Below are 17078 nucleotides of genomic sequence, written 5' to 3'. Positions count from 1 at the left end.
CGTGGTGTGGTGGATCAGAGTGGAACTCCCTAAAAGACCAATCCCAATGGGCATGGGAGGACAAGGTGGGGCGGCTGTTGAAGGTTTAGGCCAATAGAGAAATCTGATGGCAAATGTTCCAGATTGCGTTCACTCTGACTTTCATTTGTGTTCAATGTTGGTGGGGCAGTGATGGGGTCATGATTGAGTTTAGTTTAGTCTACTTTAGAGATACAGCGCAGAAACAGGCCCTTCGGCCCACTGAATCCATGACGACCAGCGATTCCCACACACTAACACTATCCTCCACACACCAGGGGCAATTTACAATGATGCCAAGCTAATTAGCCTACAAACCTGCACGTCTTGGGAGTGTGGGAGGAAACCGGAGATCCCAACATAAGTTTAAGGTGAGGGGAGAAAGATTTAATAGGAACCTGAGGGGTAACATTTTCATTCAAATGATGGTGGGTGTATGGAACGAGTTGCCAGAGGAGGTAGTTGAGGCAAGTACAATCGCAATGTTTAAGAAACATTTAGACAGGTACATGAATAGGACAAGTTTAGAGGGATATGGATACGCAGGCAGGTGGGACTAGTGTAGATGGAGCATGTTGGACGGTGTGGGCAAGTTGGGCCAAAAAGCCTGTTTCCACACTGTATGACTCTAAAATCCATTTAGGTCATAGGGAAAACATACAAACTGTACCGACAAGCACCCGTAATCAGGATCAAACCCGTGTCTCTGGCGCTGTAAGGCCCCTGCACCGAGTTGTGGTCTTGCAGCAAAGGAATAGGCCCTTGGGCCTAACTTGCCCATGCCAACCAATATTCAAGCTAGTCCCATTTACCCAAGTTTGTCCCATATCCCTCTGCACCTGTTTAAATGTTATTGTACCTGCCTCAACTACTTAGTAACAACTACTTAGGCTATATTGGAACGGTTTAAATAGAAATGCAGACAAGTTGACCTGTGATTTTGGATCTGACTGCATTTTAAGGTATTATTGAATGTGACAGTAAAGCTGGTTGGCCTTGCATGTCTTAGATCAAATCTCCATCTCTCTTGTAACAATGTGTTAAAAATCTATATATAGATTGAATGGAGGGGTAGACCTGATGGGCCGAATGGCCTAATTATAACTTATGAAGGAACAGGTACACTACATGCAGGCAGTGAAGAAAGCGAATGGCATGTTGGCCTTCATAACAAGAGGAGTTGAGTATAGGAGCAAAGAGGTCCATCTGCAGTTGTTCAGGGCCCTAGTGAGACCGCACCTGGAGTATTGTGTGCAGTTTTAGTCTCCAAATTTGACGAAAGACATTCATGTTATGACAAAACGACACTAATTTGAGGAAGGACATTCTTGCTATTGAGCGTAGGCTTACAAGGTTAATTCCCGGGATGGCGGGACTGTCGTATGTTGAAAGAATGGAGAGACTGGACTTGTATACGCTGGAATTTAGAAGGATGAGAAGGGATCTTATTGAAACATATAAGATTATTAAGGGATTGGACATGCTAGAGGCAGGAAACATGTTCCGGATGTTGGGGGAGTCCAGAACCAGGGGCCGCAGTTTAAGAATAAGGAGTAAGCCATTTAGAACGGAGACGAGGAAAAAGTTCTTCACACAGAGTTGTGAGTCTGTGGAATTCTCTGCCTCAGAGGGCGGTGGAGGCCAATTATCTTGATGCTTTCATCATAGAAACATAGAAAATAGGTGCAGGAGGAGGCCATTCAGAGAGGTCATAGGACAGTCCCGCCATCCCAGGGATCAATCTCGTGAACCTACGCTGCACTGCCTCAATCACAAGGATGTCCTTCCTCAAATTAGGAGACCTAAACTGTACACAATACTCCAGATGTGGTCTCACCTGAGCCCTATACAACTGCAGAAGAACCTCTCTACTCCTATACTGAAATCCTCTTGTTATGAGAGAGAGCTGGATAGAGCTCTAAAAGAGAGCTCTATTCAAGAGAGAGTTGGATAGAGCTCTGTAAGATAACGGAGTCAAGGAATATGGGGAGAAGGCAGGAATGAGGTACTGATTGTGGATGATCAGCCATGCTCACATTGAATGGCAGTGCTGGCTCGAAGGGCCGAATGGCCTACTCCTGCACCTATTGTCTATTGAACGTATGGCACAGGAAGGGGGAGGGGAGGAGGTTGACAGGCAGATGGTTGGGCAAAAGGCCAGAGATAAGAGCAATAGGTGTGAGAGCGGTTTGAAGAGTTGCACATTGTGAAGCCAGGGGGTGGGTGGGGTTGTGTGGAGGGGAGAAATAGGTGAGAGTCCAGATGGGGCTGCAGGGGAGGGCGGTGCTATGGGGGAGAAAATAGGGGTGGGGTTAGAGTTTAGCTAAATTTGGAGAATTCAACGTTTAACCAGCTTAACTAAGCTGCCCAAGTGGAATATGAGGTGCAGTTCGTCCAGTTCACTCTGACAATGGAGGAGGCCAGGACAGAAAGGGCAGTGTGGAAGTTGGGAGATAAAATGATAAGCAACCGGGAGATCCAGCAGACTTTGCCGACTCCTCGCAAGTGTTCAGCGAAACGTCGCCTAGTCTACGCTTGGTCTCACTGATGCACACGTCGGGAACACCAGATGCAGTAGATGAGGTTAGAGGAGGACACGTGGACATCTGTCTAACCTCAGACTTCTGATAGGGGGGGGTCCCTGGATGGGAGTCAAGTGAGGAGGTGGAGGGACAGGTGTTACATCTACTGTTGTTGCAAGATAAAGTACCTGGGGAGGGAATGGTTTGGGTGGGAAGGAATGAGTGAACCAAAGAGTTGCGGAGGGAGCGGTCGGTCCCCTGCAGAAGGTGGAAAGGGGTGGTGATGGGAAGATGCGACTGGTGTGGGATCACTTTGGAAATGTTGGAGAATGATGTGTGGGTTACGAGGCTAGTGGGGTGAAAGGTGAGGCCCAGGGGAACTTTATCGGGGAGGGGGAGCAAGAACAGAACTACGGGACACAGAGTAGGCAGAGGTGGGAAGTGGGGTGGAACGAAAGAGGACATCTCGGATATTACCTAATGCTGCAAATGAAACCAATCGATAATGATTGGATTAAGTCTTTAGAATCAATCCAGGTAGATGCCCAATGTATTTGTCATCTCTGTTTTCAGGACCTTGTGTAATATGGGTGAGTCATTGTTTGTTGCAGACACCTGCACAACTGTATGAATGTGATTATGGTAGTTCTAATCTGATAAACCAGTTCAATGGTCTATTTATTATCACCTGTGCCAAGATAAAGAAAAATGCTTATTTTTGCAAACGGCTCAGGAAGGCCATACATGAGCACAACCCCCCCCCTAGTTGGTATAGAATGTACAGAACAGCCCACTGCATCCATATGCAAGAGTGGCCATTTAACAGTCCCAGCTGCAGCTGGCCACAAAGGCCCGTGGCAGCCGTTGCCTCCATGCCGGTCAATAGACAATAGGTGCAGGAGTAGGCCATTCGGCCCTTCAAGCCAGCACCGCCATTCAATATGATCATGGCTGATCATCCACAATCAGTACCCCGTTCCTGCCCATATCCCCTGACTCCGCTATCTTTAAGAGCCTTATCTAGTTCTCTCTTGAAAGTATCCAGAGAACCGGCCTCCGCGGCCCTCTGAGGCAGAGAATTCCACAGACTCACAACTCTCTGTGTGAAAAAGTGTTTCCTCGTCTCCATTCTAAATGGCTTACTCCTTATTCTTAAACTGTGGGCCCTGGTTCTGGACTCCCCCAACATCGGGAACATGTTTCCTGCCTCTAGCGTGTCCAAGCCCTTAACAATCTTATATGTTTCAATGAGAACCCATCTCATTCTTCCAAACTCCAGAGTGTACAAGCCCAGCCGCTCCATTCTCTCAGCATATGACAGTCCCGCCATCCCGGGAATTAACCTTCCCATGCGCAGCCCTCGTCACTCCTGGTTCCCGGGCAGGGTTGGAGGGAGGGAGGGAGGCTTACTGCATCTGTCCCCGAGGGCGTGGAAGTTAAGGCCACCCATGGTCATTCTTACCGAGGGGGCTTCTGACCAGTGCCCACCGCCATCGCCAACTCTGCCCACCTTCCTCTCCAGTTGCGGTGTTTGGGAGAGAGAGCAGGGGCTGGGCTTCCCTCTCCAGGCGGGTTCACTGTTCCGTGGCGGGCAAGCCAAGCCTGGCACACCATCCAAACTGACGATGCAGCGAGGCATCCTTTTAACAGCCTTCCCACATCGGCCATCTTGGTTAAATTATGTGGGGAAGCTGTAAATGATCAGGTAAAGTAAGTACGTTTATTGGCCAAGTATTCACATACAAGGAATTTGCCTTGGTGCTCCGCCCACAAGTAACAACATGACTTACAGTGACCGTTACAAATGACTCAGAAAACACTAAACATTAATAATAATAAAACATTAATGATAAAACTCCATTGATCAAGCATGTGAACCAAGAAATGCCCTCTCTAAGTGTTTGAATGTATTTAATGTTTCAATGGTTCTCTATTTGTCACACTCTTTTCGCACTCTGTACTGGAGCAGTTCCCCTGTAATGGAGCGGGAGCCTTTAATGGAGATTTGGGGGGAAAGAGTTTTGTGGCTGAATTGATGCACAATGAGTTTATGTTTTTCTCGATATGAATGTTCAGTATATTTATAAAAAATGGAGACATATTAACTCTCGCAGTGTCATCAACAACAAGTGCTGAGATTGTGAGCGTGTTGATCAATTTGCAATGAAAGACAATGATTTTCTTTTACTTCCTAGAGTGTGTGAGTTATTGCAAGGAGGAGCTGTGATGAATAGATCCTACCAGCCATATGAAGCTCATTTACCCTATCTCCTGCAACTATTCATTGACCACAATCTGTACGGGATGAACCTTATCCACCTTGCTGCAGTGAAGTTCAGAAAAAACAGAAGGAAAAGTAAGTTGCAATGCATGAAGTATAAAAGCGGAGGATACGGACGGGAGGTTTAAAATATAATGAGTGGACATTGATTAATAGCCATTCTGATGAATGAACCTTCCATTGCAGAAGATGCAATTTCAGTGAGACCAAGCGTAGGCTCGGCAATCGCTTCGCCCAACACCCCCCTGCTCGGTTCGCAATAACCAACCTGATCTCCCGGTGCCTCAGCACTTCAACTCCCCCTCCCATTCCCAATCCGACCTTTCTGTCCTAGGCCTCCGCCATGACCAGAGTGAGGCCCACTGCAAATTGGAGGAGCAGCACCTCATATTTCGCTTAGGTAGTTTACACCCCAGCGGTATGAAAGTTGACTTCTCCAATTTCAGGTAGTCCCTGCTTTCTCCCTCCTTCCCCTCCCCTTCCCAGCTCTCCCACAGCCCACTGTCTCCGCCTCTTCCTTTCTTCTTCCCCCGCCCCACCCCCACGTCAGTCTGAAGAAGGGTCTCGACCCGAAACATTGCCTATTTCCTTCGCTCCATAGATGCTGCCTCACCCGCTGAGTTTCTTCAGCATTTTTGTCTACCTTTGATTTTCCAGCATCTGCAGTTCCTTCTTAAACATGTAATTGTCAGGGGTACTTGTACAGCAGCATTTAGCTAAAGCTGCTGGTGCATGCGTTTCCAGATACAGGTGTGCAGCTGTATGAGATGGGACATACCATAATAACGTTTAAAAGACACTTGGACAGGTACATGGATAGGACGGGTTTGGAGGGATATAGGCCAAACAAAGGCAGGTAGGACAAGTGTAGATAGAGCATCTTGGTCAGCGCGACAAGTTGGGCCAAAGGGCCTGTTTCCGTGCTGTATGACTCTATTTTGCACAGATCGCAAAACAGTACAGCACAAGGTGGCACGGTGGCGCAGCAGTAACGTTGTTGCTTTAGGAGCAACCAGAGGCCTGGGTTCAATCCTGACTACGGGTGCTGTCTGTACAGAGTTTGTCGGTTCTCCCCGTGACCCTGTGGGTTTTCCGTGGGTGCTCTGGTTTCCTCCCACACTCCAAAGACATACAGGTTTGTAGGTTGATTGGCTGTGGTAAAAATTGTGTAGGATAGTGTTAGTGGGCGGGGTGATCGCTGGTCAGTGCAGTCTCGGTGGGCTGATGGGCCTGTTTTCATGCTGTATCTCAGAAGTAAAGTCTAAAGCATAGGAACAGGCCCTTCGGCCCACAATGTCTGTGCCGAACATGATGCCAAGACAAACTGATCTGCCTGCACATAATCTATATCCCTCCATTCCCGGCATATCCAGAAACCTTTTAATTTCCACAACTGTATCTGCCTCCACCACCTACCCTAGCGGTGCGGACCAGGCACTTGGCACCCTCTTTGTAAAACTAAACTTGCCTTGCACATCTCCTTTTAAACTTTGCCCCACTCACCTTAAAGTTATTCCCATTTAGCATTTGACATTTCAGTTGTGGGAAAAAAAGGTTCTGACAGCCTACCCTATCTATGCCTCTCACAATTTTATATTTTGAAAGCTGCCAAGTCACTGTATACTGGTCTGATTTAAACAACAGGAAAAGCTGGAAAGTTTCAGCAGATTGGACAGCGTCCATTAGAGATCGACAAGGACCAAGGCAGACACAATAGTGGAATTTAAGAGTATTTTAAATAGATTGTGGATGATCAGCCATGATCACAGTGAATGGTGATGCTGGCTCGAAGGGCCGAATGGCCTCCTCCTGCACCTATTGTCTATTGTCCACTTCGCCAAAGTCCATGATTTGGTTGATGATCATTGAAGAATTGATAAAATTGCAACTTAAGACATGTAAGAGATTAGTTTAGTTTATTGTCACGTGTACCGAGGTACAGTGAGAAGCTGTTGTTGCGTGCTAACCAGTCAGCAGAAAGACTATACATGATTACAATCGTGCCATTTACAGTGTGCAGTTACATAAGGGAACAGCGTTTAGTGCGAGGTGAAGCCAGCAAAGTGATCAAGGATAGTCCGAGGGTCACTAATGAGGTAGACAGTTCAGCACCGCTCTCTGGTTGTCCAATATAGCCTAAGTAGTTGGTACTAAGTATTGAGGCGGGTACCATAACATTTAAAAGATATTTATATAGCTGCATGGATAGGAAAGATTCAGAGGGATACGGGACAAACTTGGGGAAATGGGAATCTCGGTGGGCAAGTTGGACTGAAGGGCCTGGTCATGTGTTGCAAGACTATATCATGACCCCCATCACTGCCCCACCAACATTGAACACAAATGAAAGTCGGAGTGAACGCAATCTGGAACATTTGCCATCAGATTTTTCTATTGGCCTAAACCTTCAACAGCCGCCCCACCTTGTCCTCCCATGCCCATTGGGATTGGTCTTTTAGGGAGTTCCACTCTGATCCACCACACCACGGCCAGGCTAACCTGCCATCACCTCTCTTCACACAGCCACACCATGATCTGTAAAGTCCTGAAATCTTCCTCTGCAGACACTGCTTGTTTTCCAGATGCTGTCCTCATCGACCGCACTACAATGTCACATCAGGTCACATTTCTCAGACACACCTGGTTTAACCATTTCTTAACCAGTCATTTTTAGCGTGAATGGATTTTCCAGCATCTAGATGTGGATAAACTGCAACCCCATCCACTGAAATACTGGGACAACTGAAGTCATGTGTACGCCAATCTATCTTTCACCCCAAACATTTCTTTGGCATGGACGAGTTGGGGCGAAGTGTCTGTTTACATGTTGCACGACTATCTCCCTTATTATCCACCAAAGTACGAGCCAGGGCATTCACAGTATCCGGTTTAACAACTTCTCATGCCAAGGTCTGCTAGTATTCAACCAATGTAACGTTGTGTCTATCTAACTTTGTTCATCTTTGCACCTTTTTCTACAAAGGACCTGTTTCCACATGTCAATCTATGACTCTAAGGTAGACAAAAATGCTGGAGAAACTCAGCGGGTGAGGCAGCATCTATGGAGCGAAGTGGTAGATGCTGCCTCACACACTGGGTTTCTCCAGCATTTTTGTCTACCTTCGATTTTTCCAGCATCTGCAGTTCCTCTTAAACAACTCTATGACTAGTTTAGTTTAGAGATACAGTGTGGAAACAGGCTCTTCGGCCCACCGAGTCCGCACCGACCAGCGATCCCCTCAAACTAACACTATCTTACACACACCAGGGACAATTTACATTTATACAAAGCCAATTAACCTTCACACATGTACGCCTTTGGAGCGTGGGAGAAAACCGGTGATCTCAGAAAAACCCCACGTATGTCACGGGGAGAACGTACAAACTCCGTACAGACATCACTCGTAGTCGGGATGGAACCCGGGTCTCCGGCGCTGCAAGGCAGCAACTCCACCGCTGCGCCACAGTCTCAAATAACTCTGAGATTTTCACGGGAAGAGTTTTGAGGACTTGGGGGACAAGCCCAATTTTCCACCTTGTTCAGCACAGACAAGGTGGGCCGAAGGGCCTGTTTTCCATGTTGAACAGCTCTATGTCTCTATGACTAACGATGAATTGGAATGGAAGATTGTTTTCCGTTTGGAGGCGCATGACCAGTGGGGTTCCGCAGGAATCAACCTTGGGTTCTCGGTTGTTTGTTACGTACATTAATATAGTGGATAAACATAGATAAACAAAGATTGTTAAGATGTTTCAAGTTCAAGTTCAAGTGAGTTTATTGTCATGTGTCCCTGTATAGGACAATGAAATTCTTGCTTTGCTTCAGCACACAGAAAAATAGTAGTCATTTACTACAGAACAGATCAGTGTGTCCATATACCATAATATAAATATATACACACATAAATAAATAAACTGATAAAGTGCAAATAACAGAAAATGGGTTATTAATAATCAGAGTTTTGTCCGAGCCAGGTTTAATAGCCTGATGGCTGTGGGGAAGTAGCTATTCCTGAACCTGGTCATTGCAGTCTTCAGGTTCCTGTACCTTCTACCTGAACGTAGCAGGGAGATGAGTGTGTGGCCAGGATGGTGTGGGTCTTTGATGATACTGCCAGCCTTTTTGAGGCAGCGACTGCGATAAATCCCCTCGATGGAAGGAAGGTCAGAGCCGATGATGGACTGGGCAGTGTTTACTATTTTTTGTAGTCTTTTCCTCTTTTGGACACGCTAGAGGCAGGAAACATGTTTCCGATGTTGGGGGTGTCCAGAACCAGGGGCCACAGTTTAAGAATAAGGAGGAAGCCATTTAGAACGGAGACGAGGAAACACTTATTTACACAGAGAGTTGTGAGTCTGTGGAATTCTCTGCCTTGAGGTGGTGGAGGCCGGTTCTCTGGATACTTTCAAGAGAGAGCTAGATAGGCTCTTAAAGATAGCGGAGTCAGGGGATATGGGGAGAAGGCAAGAACGGGATACTGATTGGGGATGATCAGCCATGATCACATTGAATGACGGTGCTGGCTCGAAGGGCCGAATGGCCTATTCCTACACCTATTGTCTATTGTCTATTGGATGAGAATGTAGTCATCAAAAGTTGTCAAGTTTATTTGTCACATACACATACAAGATGTGCAGTGAAATGAAAGTGGCAATGCCTGCGGATTGTGCAAAACAACAGAACAGAATAGAACAGAATCAGTATTTACATGTTAGAAAATTTTTTTTTTTAATACAACACAACAGCAAATTAATACAGTGAATTAGTCCCTGGTGAGATGAGAGTTTACAGCCCTGATGACCTGTGGGAAGAAACTCCATCTCATCCTCTCCGTTCTCACAGAGTGACAGTGGAGGTGCTTGCCTGACCGTAGCAGCTGGAACAGTCCGTTGCTGGGGTGGCAGAGGTCCTCCATAATGTTGCTGGCTCCTGGTGTATAGGTCCTGCAGGGGGGTGAGTGTAGTTCCCATAGTGCGTTCGGCCGAACGCACTACTCTCTGCAGAGCCTTCCTGTGCTGGGCAGAGCTGTTCCCAAACCAGATCGTGATGTTTCTGGACAGGATGCTTTCTACAGCCCCAGAGTAGAAGCACTGAAGGATCCTGAGACACTCTGAATTTCCTCAGCTGCCTGAGGTGGTAAAGGCGCTGCCTTGCCTTACTCACCAGTGCGGCAGCGTGTGTTGTCCATGTCAGATCCTCTGTGATGTGGACTCCCAGGTATTTAAAGCAGCTCACCCTATCCACAGTAGTCCCATTTATCCCCAGTGGCGTGTACGTCCTCGGATGTTGAGCCCTTCTAAAGTCCACAATCAGCTCCTTAGTTTTTTTGACATTCAAGAGGAAGCTGTTGTCCTGACACCAGATCAGCCACCTCCTCCAGGTAGGCCTTCTCATTGTTATCGGAGATCAAGCCCACCACCACAGTGTCATCAGCAAACTTGATGATGGAGTTGGAGCTGAACCTGGCCACACAGTCATGTGTGTACGGAGAGTACAATAAGGGGCTAAGGACGCAACCCTGGGGGGATCCTGTGTTCAGGGTGAGGGGGTTGGAGGTATGTCTCCCTATCTTGACTACCTGGGGCCTGGCGGTGAGAACGTCCAGGGCCCAGGCACACAGGGGGGTGTTCAACCCCAGTTCCAGCAGCTTCTCAGCAAGTTTGGCGGGGACTATGGTGTTGAAAGCTGAACTGAAGTCAATGAACAGCATCCTCACATAGCCTCCCTTCTGGCTGTCAACTTGAGAGAGAGTGGTGTGCAGAACCTGGGTGACCGCATCATCTGTGGATCTGTTCGGACGGTATGCGAACTGTAACGGGTCCATGTTGCGAGGGAGGAAGGCGCAGATGTAGGTCTTGATCAGCCTCTCGAAGCATTCAGCCTCTCGACCATCGAGGTGAGGCCCACCGGTCGGTAGTCATTCAAGCAGGCTGGAGAGGCATTCTTTGGCACTGGTACACTGGTGGATCTCTTGAAGCAGGCAGGGACCACGGACTTGGCCAGGGAGAGGTTGAATATTGTGGTGAGCACTGGAGCAAGCTGAGTAGCACAAGACTTTAGTACTCGCCCAGATATACCATGAGGGCCTACAGCTTTCCTCTTGTTCACACACGTCAGAGCCCTCCTCACATCGTGCTCGCACACCGAAAATGTGTGCTCGTCCCCAGCGGTGGACCTCCCTCGTCTGAAAGTCAGTTGTCATCAGTACGTTTGTAGAGCATTGATGATTTAGTGGACACTGAATACGAGTGTCTAGTTACAACAGGATATAGATGAAGTGGCCATGACTAACTGGGCTTAGATGTGGTGGACCAAAGGACCCATTTCCATGAGGCACATTTCATTTAGTTTAGTTTATTATTGTCATGTAAGGTACCATGAAAAGGTAATGTTTGTGTGTTGGCCAGTCAAATAAAATTATATGTGAGTACAATCAAGCTGCCCACAGTGCCCAGATGAATGATAATGGGTAGACAAAAATGCTGGAGAAACTCAGCAGGTGAGGCAGCATCTATGGAGCGAAGGAATGGGTGACCCGAAACGTCACCCATTCCTTCGCTCCATAGATGCTGCCTCACCCGCTGAGTTTCTCCAGCATTTTTGTCTTCCTTCGATTGTTCCAGCACCTGCAGTTCCTTCTTAAACATCTAAAATGATAATGGGCACAACATTTAGTGCAAGGTATAACATTGAAGTCTTCTAAAGTACAATGAAAGCTAGTACAAAGGTCTCCAACGAGGTAGATGGGAGATCAGGACCACAGTCCAGCTGAAGAGAGGATTGTTCAGGTGCCTGACAACAGCAGGGAGGAAACTGGCCCTGAATTTTGACCTGCTCCTTTTCTACAGTCTGAAGAAGGGTTTCGGCCCGAAACGTTGCCTATTTCCTTCGCTCCATAGATGCTGCTGCGCCCGCTGAGTTTCTCCAGCATTTTTGTGTACCCTGAATTTTGACCTGCTCCTTTTCAAACTTACGTACTTCTTCCTTGACGTTGGAGGGAAGAAGAGGGAGTGACCGAGGTGAGACTGACTTTTTGACTTTAGACCAGTGATACAGCGTGGAAACAGGCCCTTCTGCCCACCGAGTCCATGCCAACCAGCAACCACTATCCTACACACGAGGGACAATTTACAGTTTTTATCTGAAGCCAATTAACCTACACACCTGTACGTCTTTGGGATGTGGGAGGAAACCGGAGCACCTGGAGAAAACCCACGGGGTGAACGTGCAAACTCCGTAATGACAGCACCCATAGTCAGGATGGAACCCAGGTCACTAGCTCTGTAAGGCAGCAGCTCTACCGCCGGCCGCGTCACTGTGTCACCCCAGGACGACTAGTCCTTGATTATGCCGCCCATTGTGTTTCACTAATTCTTGTTCACCAGGTGTGCTATTTTATCTTAAATTACAGGTACCTGTAAAAATTCTCAGTATCACATTCAAATCCTTGACGGCTCCACCTTTATCATTATTGACAATGGCATTCTGCCCTTATCCATCTGCCACGGGCTGAGGCAGCAGACCAAAGCATTCTTCAATAGTTCCCTGCCAAGTCCATAACCTCATTGTTCATGTTCAAGTGAGTTTATTGTCATGTGTCCCTGATAGGACAATGAAATTCTTGCTTTGCTTCAGCACAACAGAACATAGTAGGCATGAATACAGAACAGATCAGTGTGTCCATATACAATTGTATAAATATATACACACATGAATGAATAAACTGATAAAGTGCAAATAGAGTTTTGTCCGAGCCAGGTTTAATAGCCTGATGGCTGTGGGGAAGTAGCTATTCCTGAACCTGGTTGTTGCAGTCTTCAGGCTCCTGTACCTTCTACCTGAAGGTAGTGGGGAGATGAGTGTGTGGCCAGGATGGTGTGGGTCCTTGATGATGCTGCCAGCCTTTTTGAGGCAGCGACTGCGATAGATCCCCTCGATGGAAGCCGATGATGGACTGGGCAGTGTTTACTACTTTTTGTAGTCTTTTCCTCTCCAGGGCGCTCAAGTTGCCGAACCAAGCCACGATGCAACCGGTCAGCATGCTCTCTACTGTGCACCTGTAGAAATTCGAGAGAGTCCTTTGCCTATGAAAATAAAATAAATATGTTATCTCTTCCCTTTGCCACACTATTATTTCTGCAGATACCCAAAATGCTTTCTCTCTGATCCCTTTTTTTGATCTTATTTCACACCTCTCGTCATCACCCCCTCTTTATTACTCAAACTTAATTTAGTTTGGAAAATGAGCGCAGGAACCGGCCCACCGAATCCACAGCGATCCCCGCACACTAACACTATCCTACAAACTAGGGACAATTTCCCAAAATCACCAAAGCCCATTAACCTACAAACCTGCACGTCTTTGAAATGTGGCAGAAAACTAGAGCACCCGGAGAAACCCACGCAGGTCACGGGGAGGATATACAAACTCTGAACAGGTAGCACCCGTAGTCGGGATCGAACCCAGTTCTGCCACTCTGCAATGAAATTTTAAATGCACGCATCAAACCTATTTTCCTTTTTATTTTAGAGGGGGGGTGTAGGGGCAATCTTGACAAATCTGTATTTAATCTTTGTTAAACTTTTTCTATGTGAAATGTCAGTTTGTCCTCTGCTTGGCCATCTGACACATTGCAGGGAGACTGACATTGCAGTTTTCCTCACAAGTAGGTTCCTGGACAATAAAGCTGGCATTATTTTGCTTTTTAATTTATGTCTTTGATGTGCCAGCTGAAAATATTGGCAGAGAAACTCTTTGTAGTTGCCAATGGGATACATATATTTTGTTCTATGGTTGCCCTCCCTGTGTTTGTCTCTCTCTCTCTCTCTCTTTCTCTCTCTCTGTCTGTCTCTCTGTCGGTGTCTTTCTCTGTCTGTCTCTCTCTCTGTGTCTGTGTCTCTCTGTGTGTCTCTCTCTGTGTCTGTGTGTGTCTCTGTCTCTCTCTCTGTGTCTGTCTCTCCCTCTCTGTCTCTCTCCCTCTCTGGCTGTCTCTCTCTTTCACTGTCTGTCTGTCTCTGTGTCTGTCTCTCACTATCTCTCTTTCTCTCTGTCTCTCTTTGTCTGTGTCTCTTTCTGTCTGTCTCTCTCTCTCTCCCTCTCTGTCTGTCTCACTCTCTGTCTGTCTCTCTCTCTCTCCCTCTCTGTCTGTCTCACTCTCTGTCTGTCTCTCTCTGTGTCACTCTCTCTGTGTGTGTGTCTCTCTCTCTGTCTGCCTGTCTGTCTCTCTGTCTCTCTCTCTGTCTGTGTGTCTCTCTCTCTGTCTCTCTGCCTGTGTCTCACTCACTGTCTGCGTGTCTGTCTGTCTGTCTCTCTCTGTCTGCATCTCTCTCTCTCTCTCTCTCTCTCTCTCTCTCTCTCTCTCTCCCCCTCTCTCCCCCCCTCCCTCTCCCCCCCTCCCTCCCCCCCCCTCCCTCTCCCCCCCTCCCTCTCCCCCCCTCCCTCTCCCCCTCTGTCTTTCTCTCTGTCGTCAGTCTCTCTTTTTGATAACGTGGTCTGATTTAGTGAAATATGAATTTTAATGTGATTCTCTTTCTTTCCGCAGGTGACCACCAGGAACAAGGCTCTCCTGAAACCCCCCTTTCAGAAGTGTGTAATGCAGGAAGCAAAGAGAGTGGCAAGTCATGGAAAAGCCCATTGTCGGCCAAGTCTAAAGGATCACCGACACAAACAGAGAAGTCCTTTAGTTGCTCCTTTGTACGCTGGGAGGAAGAGGACATACCGAGGTGAGCTGCACAGAAGTATAGTTAGACTTATTTAGCTCCATAGATGCTGCCTCACCCGCTGAGTTTCTCCAGCATTTTTGTCTACCCATTATCATTCATCTGTGCACTGTGGACAGCTTGATTGTACTCACATATCATGTTATTTGACTGGCTAGCACACAAGCAACACCTTTTCATAGTACCTTGGTACTCATGACAATAATAAACAAAACTAAATGAATTGTACCAGCATTAGAAACAGGCTCTGCGGCCCATGGAATTTGCATCGACCAGCGATCACCCTGTACATTAGCACCATCCTACACACAAAGGACTATTCTCTGCCTCAGAGGGCGGTGGAGGCAGGTTCTCTGGATGCTTTCAAGAGAGAGCTAGGTAGGGCTCTTAAAGATAGCGGAGTCAGGGGATATGGGGGGAAGGCAGGAACGGGGTACTGATTGGGGATGATCAGCCATGATCACATTGAATGGCGGTGCTGGCTCGAAGGGCCGAATGGCCTACTCCTGCACCTATTGTCTATTGTCTATTTACAATTTTACCGAAGCCAAATAACCTATAAACCTGTATGTCTTTGGAGTGTGGGAGGAAATCGGAGCAAACCCATGCAGTCACAGGGAGAAGGCACAGACTCCGTGCCAACAGCACCCGTAGTCAGGATGGAAGCCAGGTCCCTGGCGCTGTAGGGCAGCAATTCTACCGCTGCCACCGCCCTTATTTCTGCTTTTCTTACTTTAAAGCCAAAATTTGATGTCAGCTTTCGAATGATTTACAAATACTAACTGAAGTAAAGAACGGTTTCAGTTTTTATCTGCATTGATGCTCTGCCAGATTGTTGATTCATTGATACATCAATGTGAATCACGTTAAAAACAACATCCACTAAAGCCTGCGCTGTGTCAGGGATTTGGCATCGATCCTCCCCTTCAACTTCCTCAGCATAAATATCATCAACAATCTATCATGGATCAAGCGCATTAAAGCAACGGCCAACAGATGCACCTTAGAGAACGTACTGTGGGGTTGCATCACGTTAAGGTCTTTGAACAGCTTTGCCCAAAACCACAAGGAAATTGCAGAGAGTTGTAGATGTCCCTCGCACACACACCACACTCCCCACCATTGTAGATGTAGCCCAGTCCCACACACACCACACTCCCCACCATTGTAGATGTAGCCCAGTCCCACACACACCACACTCCCCACCATTGTAGATGTAGCCCAGTCCCACACACACCACACTCCCCACCATTGTAGATGTAGCCCAGTCCCACACACACCACACTCCCCACCATTGTAGATGTAGCCCAGTCCCACACACACCACACTCCCCACCATTGTAGATGTAGCCCAGTCCCACACACACCACACTCCCCACCATTGTAGATGTAGCCCAGTCCCACACACACCACACTCCCCACCATTGTAGATGTAGCCCAGTCCCACACACACCACACTCCCCACCATTGTAGATGTAGCCCAGTCCCACACACACACCACACTCCCCACCATTGTAGATGTAGCCCAGTCCCACACACACCACACTCCCCACCATTGTAGATGTAGCCCAGTCCATCACACACCACACTCCCCACCATTGTAGATGTAGCCCAGTCCCACACACACCACACTCCCCACCATTGTAGATGTAGCCCAGTCCCACACACACCACACTCCCCACCATTGTAGATGTAGCCCAGTCCCACACACACCACACTCCCCACCATTGTAGATGTAGCCCTGTCCCACACACACCACACTCCCCACCATTGTAGATGTAGCCCAGTCCCACACACACCACACTCCCACCATTGTAGATGTAGCCCAGTCCCACACACACCACACTCCCCACCATTGTAGATGTAGCCCAGTCCCACACACACCACACTCCCCACCATTGGAGATGTAGCCCAGTCCCACACACACACCACACTCCCCACCATTGTAGATGTAGCCCAGTCCCACACACACCACACTCCCCACCATTGTAGATGTAGCCCAGTCCCACACACACCACACTCCCCACCATTGTAGATGTAGCCCAGTCCCACACACACCACACTCCCCACCATTGTAGATGTAGCCCAGTCCCACACAGACCACACTCCCCATCATTGTAGATGTAGCCCAGTCCCACACAGACCACACTCCCCACCATTGTAGATGTAGCCCAGTCCCACACACACCACACTCCCCACCATTGTAGATGTAGCCCAGTCCCACACACACCACACTCCCCGCCATTGACTCCATCTACACTTCACGCTGCCTCAGAAAAGCAGACAACATAATCAGACTGATCCCACCCTGATCATTCCTTCTTCTCCACGTTCACATCGGGCAGAAGGTACAGAAGCTTGAAAGCGCGCACCACCGGAACCAAGAAGAGCTTCTTCCCCTCTGTTATCAGGCTTGCCTCCCATAAGCCAGTGTATAGTTTCAATCTCTCAACTATCTCATTTGGAATTTGGACTTTTTATTCTGGAACTGTAACGCTACAATGGTGCAAACTATATTGTGCACTCTTGTCTTCCCT

At 47.7% G+C, this 17078-nt stretch overlaps 1 protein-coding gene across 1 annotated transcript in view; it reads left to right on the top strand.

Annotated features, from left to right (window-relative positions):
- Nucleotides 1–17078, top strand: part of rev3l (REV3 like, DNA directed polymerase zeta catalytic subunit) — a 219476-nt gene that overhangs the window by 89080 nt on the left and 113318 nt on the right. Inside the window, exons 4-5 of the mRNA XM_033022004.1 lie at nucleotides 4736–4896; nucleotides 14365–14545. Of these exons, the coding sequence (XP_032877895.1) occupies nucleotides 4736–4896; nucleotides 14365–14545 (342 nt within the window). The remainder of the gene's footprint in view (nucleotides 1–4735; nucleotides 4897–14364; nucleotides 14546–17078) is intronic.

The sequence above is a fragment of the Amblyraja radiata genome, chromosome 5 (genome assembly GCF_010909765.2).
Source record: "Amblyraja radiata isolate CabotCenter1 chromosome 5, sAmbRad1.1.pri, whole genome shotgun sequence".
NCBI classification, from domain to species: domain Eukaryota; kingdom Metazoa; phylum Chordata; class Chondrichthyes; order Rajiformes; family Rajidae; genus Amblyraja; species Amblyraja radiata.
The sequence above is the reverse complement of the archived record's forward strand: the minus strand, read 5'-3'. Positions and strand labels throughout refer to the sequence as shown.